The 14,550-nt window shown below is 46.8% G+C and overlaps 1 protein-coding gene across 4 annotated transcripts in view; it reads right to left on the bottom strand.

Annotated features, from left to right (window-relative positions):
- The window catches only part of Nrp2 (neuropilin 2), a 119,182-nt gene that overhangs the window by 48,277 nt on the left and 56,355 nt on the right, over positions 1-14,550 (bottom strand). For all 4 annotated transcript variants that reach the window (XM_031367701.1, XM_031367702.1, XM_031367698.1 and 1 more), the window contains exons 8-11: positions 9,650-9,794; positions 7,563-7,912; positions 5,617-5,761; positions 1,390-1,506 (exon numbers count right to left, since the gene is read on the bottom strand). In XM_031367701.1, the coding sequence (XP_031223561.1) occupies positions 1,390-1,506; positions 5,617-5,761; positions 7,563-7,912; positions 9,650-9,794 (757 nt within the window). The remainder of the gene's footprint in view (positions 1-1,389; positions 1,507-5,616; positions 5,762-7,562; positions 7,913-9,649; positions 9,795-14,550) is intronic.

The following is a 14,550-nucleotide window of genomic DNA, read 5'->3' as shown; positions in this document are numbered from 1 at the left end:
AAAAAAAAAAGAAAAAGATCTTTGCCTAAAAAGAAGGGAGGGACCATCAAAGAAACCTCAAATCAAACAAACCGCTGTAAATGGTAAAATTATATTAAAAATAAACTTCTGAAATGTTACAGCAGAACCCTTAAATTTTCCTTTGGACTGCCGCTTAGATAGACCCCCCCATTCCCAAACCTGCTGACATGCTAACTCTGAATTTAAAGCTGTGCATTAACTCCCTGTGTGTTTCATTTTCAGCTCTCTGTCTCAGACACGTCTTGGAAGATTCTCCTTTTCTCATTATGAAACTAAAACAAGTTCATTAAAATGTCAAGATTTTGTATTCAACTAACCCTGACCAACAGTATCCCCTACCCGCACAACACCCCAAAGCATGTGCATTAAATTATCATTTTTCTGCCCCAAAACTTCAGCATTAATGTTTGCCTTTCCTCCCACTCTTGTTGGTGGCTATTTTTTGGAGCCCTCCCTACCATCCGGACAGTTTCCCATGTTGCCTCCTGGCTCTGAGTGGTCTCAGTGGTTTCACCAGCTATTTACATCTTTGCATCCCTTCTCAAGTCTCCTTGCCAATCTTCCCTCATTTTATTTAATGAACATTTAATAACGATCAATAATTTACTGTAAATCGAAGCTGCCCAACTTAAAAGTCCAGCCAAAAACGCCAGGTGTAGTAAAAGTTGTGGCTTCTTAGTAATGTCCTAATTCACAGGGAGCTGTACAGTAGAATCAAAGTGGGATCTTTCAGTTACAGACTTTATCTAATTTGGATGTGTTTAGAAGATAAAATGAGGGAGGTACAGATATTCCATGTGAAGGGATGATCCAAAAACTAGGAACCCCCTGGGCTGTGAAGGACTGACTAAGGATCCTCACATCCTGCCTCTGCCTGTGTGATCACTGCAGATGTGATGTGGTCTGGTAGAACCATCTCTGCTACACTTTCATAAATCGAGGTTATAGCAAGACACAGGGAAGTGTAATTGGTTCTTGGATATCAGAGACAATACCCCTTCCCTCCCCTCCTAAAAAAGACACCAGGTCTTCCTATGACTGTGCCACAAAGGAACATTCTAGAAGGAAACACTGACATTGCTGGTAATGCTAAGGCTGGGGATGGTTTTCCTTTAACTAAATGAAGATTGTGTGGACTCAGTCCCTCATCTTAACACTGGATTTGTATCTGTAGGGCTCTACAATATCTGAGTGTTTCTAGTAACCATTGCCTCAGGCCTCTGAGTACTTGTATCTCCCTGAATCCTTCTGAAGTTCGTGTGGACTTCCAAGCCATGGTATCTGAAGTTCTTGCCGGATCCTGGGCCATCTGCCTGGTTCGTACCCATGCCGCCCAAGATGAAATATGATACCCATCCCGATCCTTACCATCCTCAAAGCTGCAGTTTTCCCCACACTCAGTGGCATCCTCATCCATGGGATATGGGGTGGTAGTCTCTTCACTCTTTACGGTGGGTCCCAGTGTCTCCACTGTGGGCTTTGAGTCTGCGTGAAGGTGAACAGAGAAAAGAAAATTGCTGCAGCAGACTGCACTGCCACCCAGCAGGGGACAATGCGAAAAAATGAAATCTTCTCTCTAGGTGTGGCCTTGTGAGGAAGAAAGGGAAGATGCTCGAAGAGTTGTAACTTCACCCTTGTAAGCTGTTGGTGGAGCAAGGATCCCTTTGGTTGGATGATAATCTCAAGTTCCAGCAGAAGCTGGAAGAGGCATGGACATGAAGCCCACCGTGCAGGCTCTAAGGGGCATGGACATGCAGGCCACCGTGCAGGCTCTAAGGGCAGCACAAAAGTAGCAACTATGGGGGGTTGGGTGATGTTGACCTCTGGAGTGGAGCTGAACTGTATTTGGGCATTCTGTTCAGAGGGCGCTGTGGCAGGGCACACAATCCAATGAATGTTGCCCACCAAAGCCAATAGAAACATCATCTCCATGCATTATGAAGCTTGTTTCTGTTACGTGGGAAACAGGCCCCAAGGCCCTGCCGCTTCATGGCCGCTGTTGAGTCTCACTGGCCCTGCTTTCTCAAAACACACCCTTTTCACTGTGCTAAACAGGATATATTCGGAATCAAAATGAACTCTATAAAACAATCTGGCCCTCTGGGCCCACCGACGGATAAAATAATCAGAAGCCCTTGTCACCAAAGCTGGATGTGAGACAGTAGCTTGAGAAGCCTAAATCCAGACTGTGCTAGCACTCCGTGGACACGGACAGATGGGAACATGGATTGAAAGAGACTTTGGCTAGGTGAAAGGAGTTTGGGCTAAAACTTCTGGCCAAGGTATGGCAAATTTAAACACCCACTGGATACAGGTACCATTCTGTAGGGAAACTGACTACAGCCAAAAGAGGCAGGCATGGTGGAGGTAGTGATGGTAGGCAAAGGAGCCACTGAGGCACCATGACTGGATTCAACAGACAGAGGCCCAGAGAGCAGAAAGCCTACTCTGGCTAGTTCTTCCAAAAGCCCCTACCCCCCAGTAAGGGAAGCCAAGCATCCTTAGCAAAACCTCCCAACGTTGGCAGCTCATAAGCAATGTCAGTACTAAGAAACACAATGAACCTAGCCTACGCTGTAGGCTGTTGATTCCCACCTGGGCCAGGTAGGTGACTCACACATCCGTTCATTCACTTGTTTAGTTGCTCCCTCGGTCACTCATTCACCAACTATTTGGGGAATGAATGAGGTTGTGAGTCAGGCCCTGGGTGGGGTGGGAAAGGTTCCGGAAAGCTTTGTGTTACAGAGTGGTGAGTGTCTCCTAGAGGTGTCCTTCAACACGATGTCCTGGAGAAGCGAGAGCGCCGTCCTTCCCTTCTGTCTTTGTGCACGCTCCTTTGCACTGTTGCGTGCGATTAGGTGCCTTTCTGGGACACCTTTCAGGATACTATTTAATAAAGCCAGGAGCTGAGGAAATGGGTAAATATGCTGAAAAGCTTTTTCACGGTCGACTTCCCACCTCTCTGCTATTAAACACTGCGCACATAACCTTTCTTGTTTTCCCATTGCCGTGTCTGCCTTTTGCTCAAAGTAAATAACAAATAACCTCGAAGCGTCCTAATTTGTGAGTTCAAATTTGTCACCGTGTCATCGAATCTCAAACTCAATTGTAAAGCAAACTATGGGCAGCAAAGCAAGAAGTAATCATTCGAAACCTAAACAAACTGGCTAACGGGTGAAGCAGGTCTGTTAAATTATTTAGCTGGACCGGTTCAGCTCACCCCTTTCGTTTTTTCTGTTATCCTTTTTGGGGAAGGAAAAACAAGAAAGGAACTAAGGGCGAGTTGCCGACAGAGATGGCGGATTTTAAAAACTAGAAGAATGGGTGCCAAGAACCGGAAGTTTTAGGCAAAGCTGGGCAGTTGGTGGGAGGAGATGAAGTGAAACCCAGGGGCAGCGAGGGGCCGATCACGTGACAAGTGGGCAGGTTGTGGGAGGCAAAGCGAGGAAACAGGAGCCCGCCTCTGTGCCCACTGTTTGTACTGGGTGCTCCGAGGTAACCGTTCACCAAACAGCAGTGGTCTTCCAAAATTAAAACCAGATGTCAGAGACTTCAAAGACTCTGAGGCTGGGCAGAGGGAAACACACCCCAGCTCTGATCTTCCGAGAGCAGGGCTGGGCTTTGAAATGGGAAACCTGTTGCTGTCACCGGGCAGTTTGTAGCAGGTTGGGATTGGAGGGACAATGAGGGAAAAGGACATCAGCTTTTCCATTTGTACACATGTATGTGCTTGCTTGTCAACGAAAGAAGCTCAACGGCAATGTCCAGAAAAGGATGTCCAGCTGGCCATCAAGCAAGGCCAGCCTGGGAGAGGCATGGGGTAGAAGGAAAAGGGGCCACAGGGAAGTGTGACTTGGCACTCAGCCCACTGGATAATCTTCCTGGGACTCAATTTCCCAGTCTGTGAAAGGGCAGTAGGCTTAGTTCTGTGGTTTGTCTTTGAAGCTTGTATCACACTCATTAGCAGACCATGGAATCAATGTAATGGTTTATGATAGCTTATTAAATGTCTGCACTATAATCGTGCAGGTTGCACACAGGTAGGGCACTGCTTGGGGATCCCCTCAGGTAGGGCACTGCTTGGGCATCCCCTCCTTCAGTTACATGTGTCTGTAACCTGCCTGCCAGTGTTGGGCGACAATCTAAGTACTTCCCACCGTTACCCCATGCCATTCTTACAACAGCCGCAGGGCTTTGAGATAGACTAGTGTCACCCCACTTTCCACGTTTTTACAAATCATCTGTCCTAGGCTCTGCACCTAGTGGTGGCCAGGAAATGACTCGAATTTAGCAATCATCCTGGAGTGTAAGACCGTCTCCATTTGTACACATGCATGTGCTTGCTTGTCAAAGAAAGGAGCTCCAACAGTGATTCCATTTCACTTGAAGCCCGTGATCAAATGTGGAATCCACTAGCCTAGAAGCTTCTGTACCCTCTATAGTTCTAAGCCTGGGAGTCGGAGGTGGGTAAATGAAATTAGTTTATGTCTGAGGTGGGTTTTTAGTACTGGTGGGGCACAGTTTACACACATTCAGGCATTGGGGTACTCAGCCTTATCCCTACAAGTGTGTATGGGGGGGGGGGCGGAATGTGCATCTTCCTCCTAGTATAGATTCCATGGTTGTTTCTTCACTCCCAAGCCTAGAAGTGAACTTGGGCCCCATTCCTAGCCAGCATGTCTGCCCAGGATTCCTCTGTGCACTTGTAGCCCCGACACAGGCAACACTTTTCTCCCTGGGAGCCCAAAGCACTTCTCTGACATGCCCTTATTAATCCTTCATGCCATCCCGCCAGTGACAGGTACAGCAGACAGGAAAATGGGGTTACCGGGGAACCCTGGTGGGGAAGGGCAGGAGAGCAAGGGAGCCTAGCAGCCTGCGGGCACTGGGTGGGACCCTGAGCGTCAGGTGACTCCCCATAGCTCCTTTTGACAGTCTGTGCCAGCTCTGAGGAAGAAGCAGGGTTAGTGGCCAGAGGCTAGGTGGAGCCTGACTCAGAAGGGCCTGGTCTTTCCAGGAGTGAGCGCAGGGCCCTCACCCTCACAGGGAGAATTCATGGAGGTACTAGCCCCAGGCCTGTGCTAGTTGGTAGGTCAGGAAGGAGCAGGAGGACAGCTGCAGCCTGGGAAGATGCGCCCCTGCACCCCTGTCCCTTCCAAGCACATAGATGTCTTTTACAGCTGTAGCTTTGAAACGAAAGTGCTGTCTCTGAGTTTCTGACATCTGGAGGCCAGATTCAGACATAACCGGATTACTTTATTATCATGAGAGGGTTTTTCTTTCCTAAATCAACAGTCCCAGCCCCCTGGCCTGAAGAGCTGGGGTCTAATTGAATTTGGGTGGGTGGTGTGTGGTTATGATTTGTTTTTGAGAGACTCCTGTTGAAGAACTGAAGCGATCCCTGACAAAGGACAAAATGTTTCCCTTGGAGAGATTTCTCCAAGTTCAGAGGTGGTCCAACAAGATAGCAGGGACCAGGCAGCAGGTAGCCAGTGATGTCTAGCTTCATGAGGGCTGACTGCCTCTGTTCCCCCTTCTAGGATACCAAGATCACAAGATCAAGTGAGAAAGACACGGTGAGGAAATCCCCCTTACCTGTCCAGTCACAGCCCAGGACCTCCAGCCTCATCCCAATGCCTGCTGGTGACCACCTCTCTGGGTACACCCGCACATACTGCGCTGGAACTGGATCGAACCTTCGGATATCAGGGGTGTCATAGTGCATGTTGCCTTCGAACAGCTGCAGGGAGACAGGTCATTCAGCCCCCATGTGGGACTGACCCCTCCCCATGTACCTCTTCCCAACCACACCTAATCCAGGAGTCAACTTCATGGTTGATTCATGGGGGCATTACCCTCTATGAGCTTTATTTCAAACCAAGGTCTTTGTTCATTTGGAAAGTCTGTGAGGGACCTTGGGATATGGAAATCAGGGAGCATTAGAGTGGCCATTGTCAGGGGAGGTCTAACCTCTAAATGACCTTGGCCAGAAAGAGTGGAAGGCAGGGTTGGCTGTATCTACCATTCCAGACTCCTTGTCTTATTTTTTTTTTTCAGTTTTTTTAAAGAAATGTTTTCTTTTCCTAATACTTGGAAGTCTGGATGTCTACGGTACCTGAATGGGATGGGGTATAGTTGGTGGTATGCTTGCCTGCATGGATGAATAACTTCCAGGTTATTTAATTCCCAGAAGCATGGGGACAAAAGGATCCCAATAGCCAACAGTTTCCAGCTTACTGACAGAAAGAAAGATGGCTACTCCTTCTTTAGGATACTAGTGGCGTCCTTGGTTGCAAACTGATGGCTCTAGATTGTCTTTTAGACCCTCGTCTGTCAGCAGAACTTTCCTAGATGCCCAGTGTGTAAAATCGCTGGTGGAAGTTGAAGCTGCCTACTTGATCTCATCCAGAGCCACCGTGGGGTCCCTCCCATGGGGAGAGGACAGCTGTTCTGTTCAGGGATACCTGGGTTTCAGCCAATGGTAGGTGCTCAGAATCCATAGCTTTAAAAAGAAGGGTGCTGCCTTAGGCAGGGCATGCTTGGAAACTGGTCAAGATCCTTTCTTTCTCCAAGAGTCAGGGTTCAGTTTCTGCACTACTCATTGAAGGTTCTGGTTTCCTAGTCCTGAGTCTTTCCAAGGCCCTGGAATCGTGATCTGGAAGTTACTATCACTATAAAACCTCGGACTTAGTCTTTGCCTGTGCATTCAGAAAGCAGAACCTTGGTTATCATAGGAAGGACTCCTTTCTTGTTAAGGATCCTGTAATTCTGCAGTCAAAGGTAACTTAGAAATGAGGGCCAGCTAGCCTGGCCTACCAGGAGATGAATCTGAGGAGGGAAGAGGTTGAGTCCTCTCCCATCTGGGCCTCCCTGCATGCTACGGTAAGGGCCAACCTCCCCTTCTCCCATGGCTGGGGATGAGCTGTTCTGGCCTGAACTTCTATCCCAGCATAAGATTTTCTTTCTTCTTTCAAACCCAGTGTGAGAGGCGGGAAAAGATCTGAGCAATCAAGACTAAGAAAATACAAAGGAGCGTAATGTTCAGAAAAACAGTTATTTTTGGAAGTAACTCCCAGTTTCTATAGTTTGGCCTCCAACAACCACATCCCCTTGGGATGTCTGGCCCGTTTCAAGTAAAACTTTATCCAGAAGAGGCCGCGAAGGCTACCAAACTTCATAAGCAGGCCATGTTAAGCACCAATTAGGTAATCTGGGTTTTGAAGTCCGACTTTTGGTTTCTGAAACATGGCTCAAGCACTGACATACAGTGTGACCCTGGATAGAGAGACGCCTCAGTTCTGTCATCTCTGAAACGTGAGTGACCAAAGAATAGACTTTGTAGAAAGATTATGGGGATTAAGAATGAGTCTAACTTAAGCAAAACCGGGGCCCTGTGCAACCTTGTGTCTTTGATACTTGTTTTGTTGTGCTGATGGAGTTTGATGGATGTCTCCTAGATGGGAAATCAGCACCTCAACTCCTTGTACCTCATTTAAGCCCCCTGTTTAGAACAGCAGTAGGGTTTTCTGTGAACAGCCTACCTTTGGCTGCTGAGTCCTGGGGTCCTGGATATATTCCCAGTCCTTGCCATTTAAGCTGTAGGAGACTTTATACTTGCGGACAAATGCCCTGGCTTCCACAGCAGTGATGCTGTCTCCTCCGCGGGCTCCCTGGATGATGACGCCTTTCACTGTCTTGGGTGTCCCCAGGTCCACCTGCAGCCATTCTTCACCTGGCTGGGCTTGAGGGTTCCGGGGAAACCAGCCAGAGCGGCTGCTAACAAGGCGGGCAGCACTGGGGCTCCAGAGGTACTCTCGGGTGGAGGAGGCAGAGATCTGGGTATCAGCAATGAGGCCTGAGAGCATCCCCAGCATGTTGGAGCAGGGCGCATCTAGGAGAGACAAGGAGGATACTAGAAGCCCTGGTGGAGACTTACTAATTGGAGTCTACTATCAGGCTGTCAGGTCACATGCTTCTTCATTGTATTTTGCATTTTGAGGCTGAGCCTGAACTTGGGACTCAGAATGCCTGGTTATATGTTCAACCCTACTGCTTACTTAGCTCTATAGTTTGGGTCAAGCGATTTAATTGTTCCATCCATCGAGACCCTCAAGTCTAAAGGAGTGCTCTGAGCAGTGCCTACCTGTTGTGAGGACTCACCTCAGTGCAGGCCTTAGAATAGTGCCTGGTACACCTAAGTGCCCAGTGACTGTTAGCCATCTGAATTTACGGCTCCTATCAGGGCTTCTGAGAATGTGTCGTTGGCACATTTATCCACAACATCAGATCCTCACTGACTCTCTCAAGGACAGTGAGCACAGTGAAAGGCCATTTTGCCTACAAGATGGGCTTACGGTATCCTGGGTACAGGTCCTGGTTCTATCACCTTCTGGATGGATGATGATTAGAGCTAAGTTATTGCCTTTCAGAGTCTAATATCTCCAACAGAGTCATCTTGGGCGTTATGAAAAACGTGCAACACAATGTACAGGAGGGAGTCATGAAAGATGCAGAGAAGGCACAGAGACAGCATGCTTGAACCAGAAACTGTAAGCAGGGTCATTCCATGGTGTGCTCTTAGACAAAGATGGAGTGAGAGGTAGGCTGGTGGATGGATGGTCAATGAGGACCTGTCCGTTTTCAAGGAAGCAGCTTGCCTTTCTAGGTAGGGTTCAGAGTGGAGATGACTGACCTGTAAATATTCATACTGTTGCTGGTCTAATCACCATGGTCTGACAACTATATTATTGTATTGGTCACTACAAGGCCTCAGCTCCTACTCTGGTGTTCTCCACTTGCAGCCCTTGAGTCTTAGCGCATGCGAGAACCATTATTCCTCACACATTGCCTCTCCATTCTTTTGCCACAGTGCCAATAAGCGAGCAGCTATCACTTCTGAGTATGCTTTCTAATCACTCTTCAGCAGGTAATATCTGGTTTCTCTGCCCTCTGACCTCAGCTAACTCATCCTTTCTGAAGTATTTCTTGACCTGCTGGGCTATGTCAAGTCTGAAGAACACTTCAGGGATCATGAGGCCCTCCCTGTTTCCAGATATTCTTCATAGCTTTCTGATTTTACATATTTTTCCCCCATCTCGCCTGCTAGTAATTTATCCATCCAACTTGTCTGTATGCCCATGCTGGCCTGGATCTGGCATGCTCCCATTGTGTCTATAGTGCCGTGTCTTGATCTTAGTTTGTACCTGAGGCAGCAGAGAGCATTATTTGAAACTCAAGTTACCTAGGTTACCATGGTACCATCACTTACTGGGGACTTAATTCTTTAACTCTTGGTTTCCCATTGTGCAAAGCGAGGACAATGACAACACCTATGCCACAGAGTCCTAATGAGAATAATAAAAGCACACTTATGGTGGACTGCAATCTGGTATCAAATTAGCACTCAATAACTTTACCCAGTAGAAATAAGCATGGGCATAATAAAAAACATATTGAATGAATGGATAGATCAATACATGAAAACACTAAGTCTGGTAGGACTCTGAGCCTTTGAGCCAACTCCTTTTGAGAAGGTCACATGGCTCCCTGTAGATTCAGAAGGAGGAGGAGAAGCCTAGGATGTAATTGATTCCCGTGTCTCACCAGAACCGCAGCTCCCCCACCTCACCTGTGACCCGGCAGCCAAAGAGCTCCAGTTGAAGGGCAATGCCCAAATGCCACGTCTGTGGGCGGATCCTGATGAACCGAGTCAGCAGCGGCATGTGGAGCTTGTTCAGCACCACCTCGGTCGCATCATTGTTAGCTTGGAATATCTGCAAAGTTAAGACGCAGAGCCATGTCACTGAAATCCTTGTTTACAAAGCGAACCCTTGAGCAGTCACGGAGCGGCAGGAAAGCTCCGCATACCTAAACAGCACCGGTGGCTTTGCTGTGCTGGGCAGTTTAGAACCGCTGTGGGAAAAAAAAAATGGTTTCGCATCCTGCTCTAACTGGAAAACAAAGGATGAAAGTTTTGGATGGAAGGGATATTTCGCTTCTGGGCTGAGAGCAAACAGGAAGGAGATCTGAAAAAGAAAACACTTGAGGAGCTAATAAAGAGAAGGGCAAAGGACAGCCATTGCTAAGGAGGTAGACCTGTCATCTGTCAGGGCCAGCAGACCTCACACGATAGCTTGAACTTGACACGCCCTCTTCTTCGTGTGGCAGGCACACGGGGCTACTTTCAGGCAGTTTCTAGCTACACGGGCCCTTCGCTGTTGTTTTTGTTAGTTCCTTAGACACTTTCCCATTCTGAGTGATCGAGAGGGTGAGACGTGCCTTCTACCCAGTACCTCCTGTCAGTCAACACTTTCCTTGGTTCTCTCTGCTCTTTAGTGTAGGGTCAGGGTTGTAGACAGCCACTTAGGAGCTGTGCTCTGCTTCCTCTTACTGTAGCCCCCAGCCTGTAATGAAATCCATCCCTGTCCCCAGCTGACCGGGGCCTCTCCTACGGGAGGGGAGGCTCTTTGGAGGAGCTCCTGACCTAACATGGTAGGCACAAGGCCTGGCTTACCAGATGGCCCAAATCAATAACTGCCATATGGACCTCATGTATCTGTATGTTCTTCATTAAAAATAAGTAACCAGAGCAAGGATATGTGAGTTTAGTTTCCCTGGATAAGGGTGGATGGAAAAAAAAATCAAGCAACCAACTGTCATTTCTAAATCATGTCTGCTATACATCTAACAACCACAGGGCCTTGTGTATTTACTCACGGCCAATCTTCCTGGACCAGCATTTTCTCCTGCTGTGTTTAGGTCACAGACAGGTTGGGGAAAAGAGAGATGGAAAACCTACTAGTTTTCCATCTGAACATCTATGAAGCTGGACATTTTCAGCACAATGACTGGGTATCATACTTACAAGGGGACTGCTGTGTGGATCTGTGACATTCCAATCTGTGGGTCTTTGCTAAACCCTTAGCTCAGCATGCCAACTGATGGCTAGGAGTTGTGATGCCATCAAGGCTTGAACAGAAGTAAAATCACAGACTGGTGATGTGATTCATGATGAGTTTACAATCCCACTATAGAGTGGTTATGGGAACAGCAGAGGGTCACACAAGCTCATAGGCAATCAGTGATGGGCTCTATAAACTGTGAACCCTACCATTTGGCAACCCTGAACCCTCCACATTTTCTATTTGCTAAGATCAAAAGATAGAGACAGTTAAGAATCCCTCACAGACGACAGGAGTAAAGAGTAGGAGGCTTCACACCCCTGTAACCAAATGAAGTTAGCTAAGCAGCTTGCTCTACACAGAAAACAAATACAAAAACAAAACTAAGCAATAACGACAAAATGGGGTGTCTTCAGTCTCTTGTGCTAAACCCACAAGATGAAACCCACCAAATCTTCAAGAATCCTATGCACTACCCTGCTCGCTGTTGCCTCTTCTCCCTAGGTAGCTCTCCTATGCTGGATCCTAAGGCAATTTGATGTCCCCTTCTGCCGCTTATCTAACAGGGAAAAGGACCACTCCTCTTGCCCAGGCTTGATCCCCCTGGTACCTCTACAGTGACTGCGGACAGGGAGTGAAGAGGGTAGGCTAGGAAGAGGCAGGACCTGGAGGGAGCTATGCCAGAACCAGCACCTGCCAGAAGGCCTATGTGGAGAGCCACCTGACACTTTCAGATCCTCGTTATTGTGTAGAGAATCAGGTCCAGGAAAGACCTGGCTTTGTTATTCAAATTTCTTCCTTCTTGTTGACAAAGATTGTACCACACCGAGAAAAGGACTGGAGGAACTGAGTCCAAGTAAAAGAGATGAATCAGTTCTTCTAGAGTTTAGCACGCAAAAGAGACTTGTTTGTTTTGTTTTGTTTTGGCAAGGGAGCAGCAAATGAAACGCTTTGCTGACTTCAGACGGGTGCTGTGAGCAGCGGGGGCCACCTCTGGATGTTCCCCATGGATGGTGATGGTGACTGTGTGTGGCCTTCATCAGGAGATACTAAGCAGTTCCTATTGGAGGTGGCTTTGGTTGGCACATATATTCGTAACTGGGGAGCTGAAAGGATTTGAACTTGCACACAGCTGCTAATCCACAACCCATACACCATGCTGGTACCATTTAGAAACACAGCATGTTTTATGCATTTTTAATATCCAATTTTATCTTATCTGAACCCCTTGATTTCTCAGCCTTGGCATAAAATTCCAGGAAACCTTTTCCTTCTGCCTTTTCTCTACAGGGTCTTACTTTGTAGCTCAGGTTGGCCCGGAATTCATGATGTGCTTTAGTCAGGTTTGAACTTGAGATCCTCCTGCCTTAGCTTCTTGAGTGCAGGGATTGCCCGCACATACCTCTGTGCCTAACTCTCGACCTTCCCTCCTTAGAAAAAACGATCTGATAGCTGCAGTATCCTAAGAGGTGGGCAGTGTAGGCAGAAATGTGCTGCATGTGGGCCCTAGAGTGCACACACTCAGATGCACTCACCAAGAGAGGTTGATGAATGCATGTGACCGTGAACTTTGGATGAAGGCCCTCAAACTCCACCTCCGTAGATTCAGTCAGGATGAGAGACAAGCACATGACTGATCTCTGTGTCTCACATGGAGTTCTATTCTGCCGTTCAATTCTGCTCACTCTTTCCCAATCTCTGGAAGCAAACAATGCCCCTTGGAATTTGGGTTCCAATTATTCTTCACATTTTCAAGTTTAGTTTCCTCCTGGTCCTTTTTTTTGGCTTTTGACCTTGCATCTCTGCCTGCCCTGCATCCAAACTCTCTGCAGAGGAAGCATCATCTTTCCGAAAATGTCTGCATACCTTTCACTCTGAGTGTGGCAGAGAGAATAAAACAAAGCCTGTCACGTAATCAGGAGCCCGGAGCCAGGATCTGCTGCTAATTAGCTCATAAGGTGGGCAAATATCTCTGTCTCCCTCGGGGCCACAATGTCCTTCACTGTTAAGTGGGGGCTCTGTATGAGTTGATTTGCTAGGCCCTGGCTGGCCAGCAGACTCTAAGCCTTTCTCCACAAGAGTCTTCAGGAGTTTGAGTTCCTCTCAGAACATCCACTTTGTAAAAGGGCACTTGAATGACCCATTGTTCCTTACAATCTAAGTGCTTTTGTGGGCAATGGCCGTGGATATTTAATTCAATCCAAATAGTGCTCAGAACACATGGCGAATACTCCATTCACAGGCAGGATATACCTTGTTGATGTGTTGGTTCAATAACAGTTCAAATTATTAATAACCAAGAGTAATGAATAACAATGCCTTAGTCCTTATGCACTGCCTTTGGCCCAAAGATATCAAAGTACAATTTATGAAAATCCATTTTTAATGAAATATTAAGCAGTTTCTATTTCTCCTGACCCAATGGATTTACAAGGTCTCTATTTTTCTCCCTGCATCCCCCCCCTATTTATAGCTAGTAAATGCTATCATATATTATACATCTTTATGACTTTCTCAATGCTTCTGTGGTTTTAGAATCACCCGTCATACGTTTTCTGATCAAATTCCCTAAGATGGATTCTTGGCTTCCAGTCTAGGCATTGGAAAGTAAGGGGTGGTGTGCCTGGGAAATGGTGCCAGCAAATTGGTTTTATTCCCTGTTCTCTGCCGACTCACTAAATCCTGATAGGCAGATCAATAACCTTAGATATTTTAATTTCTCCTCTAGGAAGGTAAAGTCATTAGATGCCTGCAGGTAGATATTAGAACCTGCCAGCCCTTGTGACCTTCTTCAGTGCCTGCACAATGCCCAGGCCAAAGGCTGGAGCAGGAACTAAGCCACAAATGGTAAATGGGCCTTTGGACAACTGGGAGAGATCAAGTTTAAGAGACCATTCACTCCTAAAGTTCTTGCCTAGTGCTCAAAAACTGTGAAGGCAAACCTTGGCAGGGAGGTGTTTGAAGTGGTATAGCTTGCTTACGTATCTTATACCCAGATAGGAACATCCAAGCACAACGATAGAATTTTAACAACTGTCTAAAAAGCTCCAAGTTGAATGGGGATATATATTTTATTCATTTTAAAAGAAAAAAAAAAGACTACTACGGCTACTTTACTATCCAAAGGACAACCAGGAGTGTGTTTAAGCTGACTCTGCCTTTTTGGAAGCTGATAATTCAGTACATATATGTGTATTGCTTCTTAAAAAGAGCTATGTTGAATAAAAGAGCTTTCTTGAAATGCATCTGTGCCAACCAAGTCCAAAAAAACAGTTTAGGGCACAAGGTGGCTCGGTAATCCATTTGGTGCCTCACCGAATTCTGAACACAATCCAACATTTTTAGATTGATCCTTGAGGCCTCTGCTTTATTTTCAGTGGGGGCAGAAGCTGAATCTCAGCAGCATGGAATAGATTTCTGATTTGCACCTCTGGGGGAGGAGGAAGTCCCTGCCAAGTAAATCAGCTACTCGCCATCCAACACTGCAGTTAGGTTGTATCTAACACCCCCAGAAAAAGAGTCCACACAGATTCACTGGACTCATGACCCCAGGCTTGGATTTTATGAACAATATAATATAATGCAGAAGAAAAAAATCACTTCTTATATACAAAAAAAAAAAAAAAAA

The sequence above is a fragment of the Mastomys coucha genome, unplaced genomic scaffold (assembly GCF_008632895.1).
Source record: "Mastomys coucha isolate ucsf_1 unplaced genomic scaffold, UCSF_Mcou_1 pScaffold14, whole genome shotgun sequence".
NCBI lineage: Eukaryota > Metazoa > Chordata > Mammalia > Rodentia > Muridae > Mastomys > Mastomys coucha.
Note: the sequence above shows the minus strand (reverse complement) of the source record. Positions and strands in the feature narration are given on the sequence as shown.